General features: G+C 39.0%; 1 protein-coding gene across 7 annotated transcripts in view; it reads left to right on the plus strand.

The window, feature by feature from the left end:
• Positions 1-13,484, plus strand: part of MTRF1 (mitochondrial translation release factor 1) — a 53,995-nt gene that overhangs the window by 7,676 nt on the left and 32,835 nt on the right. For all 7 annotated transcript variants that reach the window (XR_008530241.1, XM_054586393.1, XM_054586394.1 and 4 more), the window contains exons 3-5: positions 501-592; positions 2,008-2,089; positions 2,313-2,420. Coding sequence is in view for 6 of the 7 variants with exons in the window: in XM_054586393.1 (XP_054442368.1) it covers positions 501-592; positions 2,008-2,089; positions 2,313-2,420 (282 nt within the window). In the remaining variant the exon portion in view is untranslated. The remainder of the gene's footprint in view (positions 1-500; positions 593-2,007; positions 2,090-2,312; positions 2,421-13,484) is intronic.

A 13,484-nucleotide genomic window follows, 5' to 3' on the forward strand; every position in this document is an offset into this window, starting at 1 on the left:
ATTAGATTGGATTAGACTGTTTCTAAACTCTCTTCTAGGTTTACAGTTCTGCTATTCTATAATAATAGTGATACTAGCTACCTTTTCTCTCCAAAAATGGAGGCTTTAGCCATACTAGATTACTTAGTGTACTGGGTAATAGTTGCCACCTTTAGACAAGAAGTGGACACCCCAATTTACTCCAGAACTTTCATTATTTGGGTTTATATTTAGCGAGATCCTTTTTAACCCTGTTTGATTAAGGACTAATTTCTATAATTACTTACAGACATTCAAATCACAAGCTCTTGGGTCAAGATCATGCTTCTTTTCACACTGGATTTTTTTTGGAAGTACTTCACAAATGCTTGTTTATTGATATTCTTTTAACTATTCTAACTTCTTTATAATCCTTTGCCTTCACAACTGAAATAAAGCTGAATAGCCAAATATTAGGTAGCTATTTAAGAGTTTCCCTGTAAGTAAAAAGTTTTACCAATATTACTCTTGCTGGTTTGTAGGTCTAGATAAACAAGATGAAAAGCAGTTACAAGAACTTGCATTGGAAGAGAGGCAAACCATTGCTCAAAAAATCAACATGTTATACAGTAAGGTGTGTTTTAGGAGGTAAACTAATCTTAATACATACTGTTAATATAAATGAATACTGTTCTTGCCAGATTATGCATTGGTGCTCAGAGTACTTTCCAAACACCAGTTTATAAAGTCTTCTCTTAAAATAAGTGATTAGGCTGGGTTTAGTGTTGTAATTTGCTACAGAATGAGATTGAAGCGATTGTAATAGATATCAAAGAAGAAAACATTCCCCCACCTTCTAGCAGCAATATTCTAAAATTCAATCTATTAACTTGCTAGGCAAAGAAACACATACTCACAAAGAAATTTAGTTCACTAAAGGGAAGTATTAGGGATTTTTAAGTCTTAGAAGGAGGGAATGGGTCCTAGTGCTTGTGTTAAGGATTCAAAATTTGCCTTCTGAATAGAATGTAATGAATACAAGGATACAGAGACAGTTGTTTAGCACAAGTATTTATTGTAGCTTCTTCCAACTCAATGGATGATTTGTCTAAAATCACAGATCTGTATATTATCCTCCCCTGTGTCATATTTGCCATCCTCCTGCCTTCAGTCTTCCCCACTCTGGGAATCCAATAGAGGAGCTTTTTCAGGAGTTGAAGGGGATGAGGCGAAGGTATGAGTTATTTTTCTTGCTGCAAATCAAAGATGTCTCACTCCAATATTTTCTCTAATAATCTCTCCCACATATCAGATCATTTCTAGCAGAGATGGAGTATGTATTTTGAAAATCAGCAGTAGGGAGTATATGACACATGAATGCTTTTAGTTTGATTTGAAAGACCTTTTAGTAATAATACAAACAAAATTGCTTCCCTTTTCTTTCTAAGAGGAAAGTTGGTTACTTTATTAGGATGCCCTTTTTTCTTGTCACAGCTAAGAAATTACTTGAGCCTCATCTTGGGAGTCCTCAACACACCCTTTAAACAAAGTAACTCTACTTTGTTTAAACACCAAACAAAGTAGAAGTGAACACCAGGGCACAGCCTGGTGTTTTGCTGTCATTTATGGCAGGAGAGAATATGCAATCATATGTAAACTGAAGACTTTCAAAGCTTTACTTCATTCATTAGATGAAAGAAGCTACTGTTCAGAACTAATAACAGGCAAAATCTGAAGAAAATTGAATGAAACACTGGACTTTGATCTAAATTTCTGTATTTTAGAAAACTAAGATAATCTGATAGTATTGTGGAGAACATCCTGACAAGTAACTTCATTGTTAACATGAATTGATCACTTGTTTTAGATCTAATTAGGTCTCCTCATTAAAGCATTTTATGAGTAGACCTCATTCGGATGCTATATGATTTTTGTTAATTACTGATTTTTAAAAAATATTTGGGCGTCTTTTATCTAAGTTCAAGTAATAATAGTATATATACCTTGGAACATACATATATTAATGCATATAGTTTTTCCATTTTTTAGCTTATCCAGAGTCTAGTGCCAAAGGAGAAATATGACAAAAATGATGTTATTTTAGAGGTGACATCTGGAAGAACTACTGGAGGTCAGTGAAACACATTTATTATAAATCCATGAAATAATCTAAATTTTACTTTGATTTGACACGCTATAATTTTAAAAGTATATTCAATTTACTTTGATTTGACACAGTATAACTTTCAAAATTTCACTTTTGAAGTTGTTACTAATTTCCTAAGGGATCTGTAATTAAGACTGGTTCTGTTGGAAATTTGTGCTGACTAAATATTTTTTGTATTTTCTTTCAGGTGATATTTGCCAACAGTTTACCCGGGAAATATTTGACATGTACCAGAATTATTCAGGGTATAAACACTGGAAATTTGAACTTCTGAATTATACACCTGCTGATTATGGTAGGTATATTTAAGGATTTTCTATAGATGATGCTGAAATTTTTTTTCCTCTAAGCTTCATTATATTTGTGTCCTATTTTTTAATTTTTATTTTGTGTTAAAAAATATTATTTGATGATTTTGATAGAGAGAGAGGAAGGGGGATAGAGAGAGAGAAAGAGGAAAAAAGAGGAGAGGGAAGAGAAAAAGAGAAGAGGATATACATCAACTTCTGTTCCACTCATTCATACACACGTTGGTTGTTTCTTGCATGTGCCCTGACCAGAAATAGAACCCTCAACCTTGGCGTAGTGGTACAATGCTCTAACCAGCTGAGCTACCCAGTGGGGGCTGTCCCATTTTGTTAAAACATTTGATCTGTATTTACTAAATACTGTGACATAGACAGACTCATTAATCACAGTGGCTTACTATAGTAGAGTTTTTAACTGGGAGAAAAGAGTGGGAGAGAGGGAAATATCCTTCTAGGAAGGACTATCTAAATAAGAGAAAATTTCCCTGTGGAGGATATATGTACCTTGCCTGGAAAGCATTGCTTTGTTTTTCAAAGCAAAGATATAGTAAGATTTTTACTCAAAACAGCTTTATCTATTTGGAAGATTTATTAGTTAGACTAAGTGGCTGATACTTTATCAGATTTTTATGGGAATACAGAAAAAGTTAATAATTTCTCTTTATTTTCAAAAAGCTACCATTTAGTTGGGCTGATAAGAACTTATACAACATAAACATTAACAAACAATGCAAGTCTTTAAACTTGCAAGTACATTAACTATGTTAAATCAGATCATCTGATAATTATTTTTCCCATTCTTTTAATCCATCTGGAAGTAGTAGTCTGCTTGGTTACACAGTGATACACTGTAATAGAAAGAGGAGATAATGAATAATAATACACAAACTATAAAAGTGGAAAAAGATAATAATGTAAGTTAAACAATCTAGGGAAATGAAAGCCAGTATATAGTGTGTTGTGTTTGGTATAGATTTTACTTTATTTTTTTACTTTTTTTTAAAATTATGTTTTTTTCTGGATTTTCTTTATTTTTTATTTTTAGAAAAAGGGGAAAGGAGGGAGAAGGAGAGGGAGAGAAACATCAATGTGTGGTTGCCTCTCATGCACCCTGCATGGGGGACCTGGCCCGCAACCCAGGCATGTGCCCTGACTGGGACTTGAACCAATGACCCTTTGGTCCACAGGCTGGCACTCAATCCAGTGAGCTACACCAGCCAAGGCTAAATTATATTTTATTGATTATGCTATTACACTTGTACCAGTTTACCTTCCTTTGCCTCTCTCCTCCCAGTATTCCACATTCCCTCAGATAATCCCCACGCCATTGTTCACGTCAGTGGGTCATGCGGAGAAGTTCTTTGACTACTCCATTTCCTATGCTGTACTTTACATCCCCATGGCTATTCTATAGCTACCTAAATGCACTTCTTAATCCCCTCACCTCTTCACTCATTCCCCCGCATCCCTCTCCCATCTGGCAACCATCAAAATGCCCTCTGTATCCATGATTCTGTCTCTGTTCTCCTTGTTTGCCTAGGGTTTTTTTTTTTTTTTAATTCAATTGTTCACATGTGGATACATATGTATTTATTGCCATTTTATTGTTCCTGTTTTGATATACTTCTTTTTCTTAAATAAGTCTCTTTAACATTTCTTATAATAATATTTTGGTGATGATGATCTCCTTTAGTTTCTCTTGTCTGGGTAGCTTTTTATCTGCCTTTCAATTCTAAATGATAGCTTTGGTGGGTGGAGCAACTTTGGCTGTAAGTCCTGGCTATACATGACTTAGATATTTCTTGCCAATCCCATCTAGCCTGCAAAGTTTCTTTTGAGAAGTTAGCTGACAGTCTTATGAGAAATCCCCTGTAGGTAACTAACTTCTTTCCTCTTGCTGCTTTTAAGATTCTTGTTTTATCTTTAACCTTTGGCCTTTTAATAATGACATGTCTTGGAGTGGGCCTCTTTGCATCCATCTTGTTTGGGTCTCTCTGTGCTTCTCATACTTGCATGCCTATTTCCTTCACCAAATTAGAGATGTTTTCTTTATTATTTTTTCAAATAGATTCCCAATTTCTCGCTCGCTCTTCTCTCCTTCTGGCATCTCTATGATGTGAATGTTGGAGTGTTTAAAGTTGTCCCAGAGGGTGCTAACGCTATCCTTGATTTTTTGGATTCTTTTTTCTTCTTCTTGTTCTGATTGGTTGTTTTTTGCTCCCTGTGTTCCAAATCATTGATTTAATTCTTGGCTTCATCCACTCTACTGTTGTTTCCCTGTAAATTGTTGTTTATTTCAATTAGTGTATCCTTCATTTCTGACTAGGTCTTTCTTATGCTGTTGAGGTCCTCACCAAGTTCCTTGAGCATCCTTATAACCAGTGCTTTGGACTCTGCACCTGATAGATTGCTATCCCCATGTTGTTTAGCTCTTTTTCTGGAGGTTTGATCTGTTCTTTCATTTGGGCCATGTTTCTTTGTCTCCTCGTTTTGGCAGCCTCGCTGTATGTTTCTATGTGTTAGGTAGAGCTGCGTTGACTCCCTGTCTTGGTAGTGTGGCCTAGTAGAGTAGGTGTCCTGTAGGGTCCAGTGGCACAGCCGCCCTATCATCCAAGCTGGGTATTCAAGGTGCACCCTTTGTGTGGGCTGAGTGTGCCCTCCTCTTGTAGTTGATCCTCGGTTGCTGTTGGCAGATCAATGGGAGAGACTTACCCAGGCCAGTCAGCTGCAAGGACTGGCTGTGACCACTGACCATAAACCTCCACCCTCCATGGAGGATCAGCTGTGCAGGGGCAGAGTTATGGTTCTCTGACCTAGTCCCCATTGGGTGCACAGGCTTTGGGATTTCCAGGTGGTGCAGGCCAAGGTCGGGCCCCATCTGTGTTCTGCCCACGACCACTCTACCTGTGCTATAAAACAGTTTGTGCTGGACTCAGAGATTTCCATGCGAAGCCGAACTGTGAATCTAGGCTGGCTGCTGCTAATTCCACTTAGGAAGAAGTAGAGGGGCTGGAGGCTTACTGAGGCCAGCTGTTGATTATTTGAGAGGATTTAGGGAGTTGTGAAGCTTGAGCCAAGACCAGCCATTCATATGGAAAAGTCAGAGTTAACAGTTTGGTGGGCCTGTAAGTTGGGTGGGACAGAGTCTCAAGATATCTCCAGGACTGGGCAAACAGTGGTAGCTGGGTTGATACCGTCTCAGATATGGCACCTGCCTGTTGGCTTCTGTGGCTTTGTCGCGGGGGAGGGTTCAGAAAAGAAGAAATGCCTTGCCTTTCTGTGTGGGAGAAAGCTGGCCCCCTGCTCTCATCTTAATGCCAGACACTTCAGTTCCTCCCTGTATGCCACTGGAGCCTTTCAAGCTGCTACCCCGTGCTGGAACTCAGAGGGAGTGAGTCTGAGTAAGTCCGTATGTAAGTTCTTTAAGATGAACTGCTTGGGATTCCAGCAGTTTCTTCCACAAACTCAAATCCCTGGTGGTTTTTGCAGCCAGAAGTTGTGGGGACTTATCTTTCTGGCACTGGAGCCCTGGCCTGGGGTGCCTGGTGTGGGCTGGGACTCCTTGCTCCTGGGATATCCCTCCCAAATTTTTGTACACTACACATGGATGTGGGACCAGACCATTCCACCTCTTTGCCCCTCCTACCAGTCTGGATAGATGTGGTTTCTTTAATTTCATAATTTTCAGACTTCCATTCAACTCAATTTCTGATGGTTCTGAGTAATGGTTGTTCTATATAGTTGTAATTTTGATGTGATTGTGTGAGGAGGTGGGCTGTGTTTACCTATGCCACCATCTTTAGTATAGATTTTAGATACAGCCAGTGAGAGCAGAGGGAAGAGACAACCTGAGCAGCAGCATGGTGGTGGGAAAGATCTTGGGTGGGTGGGTGGGTGTGTGTGTGAAACAGTGAGGAAGTCAACTTACCCGGGTCATGTTTGTGATGCAAAATAATGGGAAGTAGATTTGAACATCCTTGAAAGCTGAACAGGCCTTGATTGTTAGGGAATAGAAAGCTGTTGAAGATTTTCTTAAAAGAATATGAGTTGATAAATACACATTTTAAGAAGATTTTGGCCCTGGCCAGTATGGCTCAGTGGTTGGGTGTTTTCCACAAACTGAAAGGTCACAGGTTTGATTCCGGTCAGGGCACATAGCTCAGTTATGGGTTCATTCCCAATCAGGGTGCTTACAAAAGGCAGCCAATCAATGTTTCTTTCTCACATCAGTGTTTCTCTCCCTCTCTGCCCTGCATCCCCTCTCTAAAATCAATAAGCATGTCCTCGGTTGGGGATTTAAAAAAAAAGATTATTTTGACAAAACTCTAAAGAATGGGTTGAACAGATTATATTAAAGGCAGACTGCAGAGAGGTTATTAGCATAATCAAGCTATGACTAAGAGTTAGAATTTGAAGTCGAGAGACACCTTCAAAGGAAGAACGAGGAAAATTTGGTAACTGATTCAATACAAGAAGGGCTATTGCATGCCCACTATGTCCTCTATACAGTGTAGCTTGTTGGATCTTACAGTCCCATGAGAGATACTATTAATTCCATTTTACAGATGAGGATCTAGGTTTAGAGAGTAAGTAACTAATCCCAGATCACACAATAAGTAATGGTAATCCTGGGATTAAATAAATCTGTCTGTTCCAGAACCACACTACATCCCATTAATCTATTCTGACACAGAGGAGATGAGCTACAGGGATTCTAACCTGTCCAGGTAGCAAGACTGTGATATTCGTGTATGCTACTGAATGGAATAGAAGTTGAAAGGCAGAGCCAGCCCATTTGGGAAGAATAATGATAAGTGGTTTTTGAATTATTAAGTTTGTGGTTATACTAAGCATTTATTTAGAAATATCCAGTAAATTGTAAATTTGTATAACTGGAGCTTTGGTGAGAGAACAGAGTTGAGGAGATATTTGATAGCTGTTAGCACAGAGATAATGTCCGATACTAAAAGAAAAAAGTGAGGGAGAGCCCATAGAGAGAGAACAAACATCCAGGGTGCCAAACCTTGCAGAATGGCCACGTTTAGAAACAGATTAGTTGGCAAAAGAAAAGGAAGAGTCAAATAAGCAGAAAAAGGATGAAGATGCTATAATATTTTAGAAGTAAGAGAGGAGAGAGGTTCAAGGAGAACTTTGTAATGTAATCAGAAACAACAGCATTATAAAAGAGGGAATAGTGGGAAATGTCATCAGTGACCTCTGAGATGTATATTTTGTTTTGTTTTGTTTTTAAATTTTAATTTATTTTTTCAAATATATTTGTCTCTGCCTACCCCCCACCACTTTCCCTTGCCCCTTCCCTCCTTCCCTCCCTCAGCTCTTCCCCTTTGGTTTTGTCCATGAGTCCTTGCTATATGTTCCTTGACTTTCCCCTTCCCTTCCATGTCCCCGCCCCCCCTCCCTCCTTCCCTCTTGTCTCTGTTGATTTCTTTTCCTTTCAGTTTCAGTGTTGCTGGTCTTATTTTCCTTGCATCTTTGTATTGTTGGTTAGGTTCCACTTATAGGTGAGATCATATGGTATTTGTCTTTCGCCACTGGCTTATTTCGCTTAGCATAATGCTCTCCAGTTCCATCCATGCTGTCGCGAAGTTGAGTAGTTGTTTTTTTTTCTTTCTGCTGCGTAGTATTCCATTGTGTATATGTACCATAACTTTTTGATCCAATCATCTACTGATGGGCATTTAGGTTGCTTCCAACACTTGGCTATTGTCAGTTGTGCTGCTATGAACATTGGGGTGCATAGGTTCTTTGGTATTGGCGTTTTGGTGTTCTTATGGTATAGTCCCAGCAGGGGAATCACTGGATAGAAAGGCAGTTCCATTTTCAGCTTTTTGAGGAAATTTCACACTGCTTTCCATAGTGGCTGCACCAGTCTGCATTCCCACCAACAGTGTACTAGGGTTCCCTTTTCTCCACAGCCTCGCCAGCAACCTGTTGTTTGTCGATCTGTTTATGATGGCCATTCTGATCGGTGTGAGGTGGTACCTCATGGTGGTTTTGATCTGCATTTCTCTGATGGCTAGTGATGCTGAGCATCCTTTCAAATGCATCTGGGCCCTCTGTATCTCCTCCTTGGAAAAGCGTCTGCTCAGGTCCTTTGCCCATTTTTTGATTGGATCGTTTGTCTTCTTGGAGTGGAGTCGAGTGAGTTCTTTATATATTTTGGAGATCAAACCTCTAGCTGATGTATCATTAGCGAATATATTTTCCCATAGGGTTGGTTCCCTTTTTATTTTGCCGATGTTTTCTTTTGCCATGCAGAAGCTTCTTATTTTGATGAAGTCCCACTTGTTTATTCTTTCCTTTCTGTCCCTTGCTTTAGGAGACATATCGGTGAAAAAATTGCTGCATGGGATATCTGAGAGTTTCCTGTCAATGTTCTCCTCTAGGACTTTGATGGTGTTGCGACTTATATTTAAGTCTTTTCTCCATCTTGAGTTTATTTTTGTGTATGGTGTCAGCTGATGATCCAATTTCAATTTTTTGCATGTAGCCATCCAGCTCTCCCAACACCATTTGTTGAAGAGGCTATTATTGCTTCATTTTATGCTTCTGCCCCCTTTGTCAAATATGAGATGCCCATATAGACCTGGGCTTATTTCTGGACTTTCTATTCTGTTCCACTGGTCTATGAGTCTGTTCTTGTGCCAGTACCAGATTGTTTGGAGTATAGTGGCTTTGTAGTAGAGTTTGATGTCCGGTATTGTGATCCCTCCTACTTTGTGTTTCTTTCTCAAAATTGCTGAGGCTATTCGGGGTCGTTTATGGTTCCATATAAATTTTTGAAATGTCTGTTCTATTTCTGTGAACTATGTCATTGGTATCTTAATAGGGATTGTGTTGAATCTATAAATTGCTTTGGGTAGTATGGACATTTTGATGATATTAATTCTTCCAATCCATGAGCACGGTATATGCTTCCATTTATTTGTGTCTTCCTTAATTTCTTTTTTCAATGTTGTGTAGTTTTCTGCGTACAGGTCTTTTACCTCTTTGGTTAAATTTATTCTTAGGTACTTTATTTTTCTTCTTGCTATATCGAATGGTATTTTTTTTTCTGATTTCTTCTTCTATTGCATTGCTGGTATACAAAAATGCCTTTGATCTGAATGTTGACTTTGTATCCTGCTGTTTTGCCAAATTCACTTATTAGGTTAAGGAGTTTTTTGGTAGAGTCTACAAATTCTCTATGTACACTATCATGTCATCAGCAAACAATGACAGCTTTACTTCCTTCTTTCCTATTTGGACGCCTTTTATCTCTTTCTCTTGTCTGACCGCTGTGGCTAGGACTTCCAATACGATGTTGAAAAGAAGCGGTGAGAGCGCACATCCTTGTCGTGTTCCCGATCTTAGTGGGAAAGCTTTCAGTTTTTGCCCGTTGAGTATGATATTGGCTGTAGGTTTTTCATATGTGGCCTTTATTACATTGAGGAATGCCCCATTTATTCCCATTTTGCTGAGTGTTTTGATCATAAATGGGTGCTGTACCTTATTGAAAGCTTTTTCTGCATCTATTCAGATGATCATGTGGTTTTTGTCTTTTCTTTTATTTATGTGATGTATCACGGTTACTGATTTGCATATATTGGACCATCCCTGCATGCCTGGGATGAATCCCACTTGATCGTGGTGGATAATCTTTTGAATGTATTGCTGGATGCGGTTTGCCAATATTTTGTTGAGGGTTTTAGCGTCTACGTTCATCAGCGAAATTGGCCTGTAGTTTTCTTTCTTTGTAGGGTCTTTATCTGGTTTTGGGATCAGGGTGATGCTGGCCTCATAGAAAGTCTGGGAGTCTTCCCTCCTCTTGGATTTTTTGGAATAGTCTGAGAAGGACAGGGGTTAGCTCTTCCTTAAATGTTTTATAAAATTCTCCTGTGAAACCATCCAGCCCTGGACTTTTGTGTGCCAGGAGTTTCTTGATGACTGCTTCAAATTCCCCAGCTGTTATCGGTCTGTTCAAGCTTTCTGCTCTTCCTCCTTCAGTGTTGGAAGATTATACTTTTCTAGAAATTTGTCCATCTCATCAAGGTTTTCAAATTTCTTGGCATATATAATTGTTCATAGTAGTTTCTCACAATCCTTCGTATTTCTGTGGTAATCAGTTATTTCTCCTCTTTCATTTCTGATATTATTAATTTGGGTCCTCTCCCTTTTATTCTTGATGAGTCTGCTTAAAGGCTTGTCAATTTTAATTATCTTTTCAAAGAACCAGCTCCTGGATTAGTTGATCCTTTGAATTGTTCTTTTCATCTCTATGTCATTCAGTTCTTCTCTGATCTTGATTATTTCCTTCCTTCTATTTGCTCTGGGATTTATTTTTTGTTGTTTCTCCAGTTCTTGAAGTTGTAGTGTTAGGTCTTTTATTTGAAATGTTTCTATCTTTTTTAGGTAGTCCTATATAGCTATGAACTTCCTCTCAGAACTGCCTTTTCTATGTCCCATAGATTTCGACTGTTATATGATCATTTTCATTTGTTTCCAGAAACTTTTTGATATCTTCTCTTATCTCATTATTGACCCATTCATTGTTTAATAGTCTACTCTTCAGTCTCTATGAGTTTGCAAGTTTTTGAGGTTTCTCTTTGAGGTTGATTTCCAGTTTCAAGCCGTTGTGGTCTGAGAAAAAGCTTAGTATTATTTCAATTTTCCTGACTTTGCTGAGGCTTGCTTTGCGTCCAATCCTGTGATCTATCTTTGAAAAAGTTCCATGCACATTTGAAAAGAATGTGTATTTTGCTTCTTTGGGATGTAAGGTTCTATATATGTCAGTTAAGTCCATTTGATTTAACGCGTCAGTCAGCTCCACAATATCCTTGTTGATGTTTTATTTTGAAAATATGTCCATTTTCGACAGTGGGGTGTTAAAATTCCCTATGATCAGTGTGTTGCTGTCTGTATCTTTTTTGAAGTCGTCCAAGATTTTCCTTTATATTTAGGTGCTTCTATGTTGAGTGCATATAAGTTTACTTATATGTCTTCTTGATAGATTCTTCCTTTAAGTATTATAAAGTGTCCCTCTGGGTCTCTTTTTATGGCCTTTGTTTTGAAATCTATTTTGTCTGATATAAGTATTGCTACCCCTGCTTTCTTCTCTTGCCCATTTGCCTGGAATATTTTTTTCCATCTCTTTACTTTCAATCTGTGTAGGTTTTTTGCTCTGAGGTGGGTCTCTTGTGGGCAGCGTATGTGTGGGTCATGTTTTCTTATCCATTCAACTATGCTGTGTCTTTTGATTGGGGCATTTAGTCCATTTACATTGAGAGTTATTATTGATAGAAGCTTACTCATTTTTTTCTCTTTGTACCTGTGTTTTTCTCTTTCTCACCTTTTTCCTTCATCTTCTTAAACCAGTCCCTTTAGCATATCTTGTAGTGCTGGTTTGGTGGAGACATATTCTTTTAGCCTTCTTTTGTCTGGGAAACTCCTTATTTCCCCTTCTATTTTAATTGAGAGTCTTTCTGGGTAGAGAAGCCTTGGTTGTAGGCCTTTGCTTTTCACTACTTGGAATATTTCTTGCCATTCTCTTCTGTCTTGTAGTGTTTCTGTTGAGAAGTCAGCTGCTAGCCGTATTGGGGCTCCCTTGTATGTTACTACCTGTTTCTCCCTTGATACCTTTAGGATATTTTCTTTGTCTTTGATATTTGCCATTTTAATGATGATGTGTCTTGCAGTGAGCTTCATTGGGCTCCTCTTGAATGGGGCCTTCTGTGCTACCTGGATCCGTGAGACCTTTTCTCTTCTCAAATTGCATAAATTTTCCATCATTACTTTTTCAAAGAGTTTCTCTATCCCTTGCTCCTCTTCTTCTCTTTCTGAGATCCCTATTTTGTGGATGTTATTGCATTTCAGGTTGTCCTGCATTTCCCTGAATGCCTCTTTATTCTTTTTGAGTCTTTTTTCCATTTCTTGTTCTTTCTGGGAGCTTTTTTCTACCTTCTCCTCCAGCTCGCTGATTTGATCCTCTGCTTGATTTAGTCTGCTTTTGATTCCTTCTGTGTTCTTCAATTGAGAAATGGTATTCTTCATATCCTCTTGTGTCTTCTTGTTAGTTTCTGTGTCCTTTATCAGGTTGATACCGTTTCCCATAAGGTCCTGATAGTTTCCCTGCAGTTTCTCATAGTTCTCTTTGAGATGGCTGAGCTCATTGAGCTTCCTTAGAGTCATTGTTTTGAATGCAATATCTGATAGTTCCCTTGCCTCTATTTCATTGAGCTCTCTTTGTGGGGATTCCTCCTTTCCCCTCATTTGGGGCGAACTTCTTTTTCTTCTTGTTTTTGTGAGAGGTTTTTTATTTTTATTTTTATTTTTATTTGTTTGCTTCTGCTTCAATTGATCCATCTAGATTTCCTGCCTTTGTGGATTAAGCTTCTATGGTAGTAGGCAGGTCTTTTTATTTACTTATTTTTCCTTTTCTTTCTGGGTCTGACTCTGATGATGTCATTTGTTGACCCTGTCTGACCTTGGGTCGTTTGTTTGAGCCTTCCAGGAATCTACTGTCTGTGTCTGTCTCCTATAATTGTCAATCTGGTCACTCTGTCCTCATTTGTCAGGCTTAGGCACCACAGGGCGGAGCATTGCCTCCTGATGGCAGGCCTATCGTGTCCTTATAGGCTGCTGTCACTCAGGGGAGTAATCCACCTGAGCAAGATGGAGAACGTGGACTGGTAGAAGATTCAGCACCGGGACTCTCTGGTTACTCCTCCAGTTCTTTCCCCAATGCCCGTGTCTCCAGTTTCTCCTCAAGGGTCTCTATACAGCTGTGTATCCCCTTTGACCAGGGATCCTCTATTTCTTCCAGCCAGTCTGCTCTCAGCCCCCAGCCCACACGCGCACAAGCTGTGTGTGGAGTATACAAAAGGCAGGTTTATTGATTCACTTATCCCTGAGCAAGATGGTAGCTGCAGAGTGGGAAGTGAGTTATGACCAGGGCTCCGTTGGCCACTGTCTCAGTTCTCTTCACAAAGTCTTCCTCACCAATCTTTTCCCAGGCACCAGCCCACTCGGCTGCTGCCTCTACCTAGAGGTCA

The sequence above is a fragment of the Pteronotus mesoamericanus genome, unplaced genomic scaffold (assembly GCF_021234165.1).
Source record: "Pteronotus mesoamericanus isolate MK-2021 breed Mesoamerican mustached bat unplaced genomic scaffold, CSHL_Meso_final contig_94, whole genome shotgun sequence".
In the NCBI taxonomy this organism is placed as follows: Eukaryota; Metazoa; Chordata; class Mammalia; order Chiroptera; family Mormoopidae; genus Pteronotus; species Pteronotus mesoamericanus.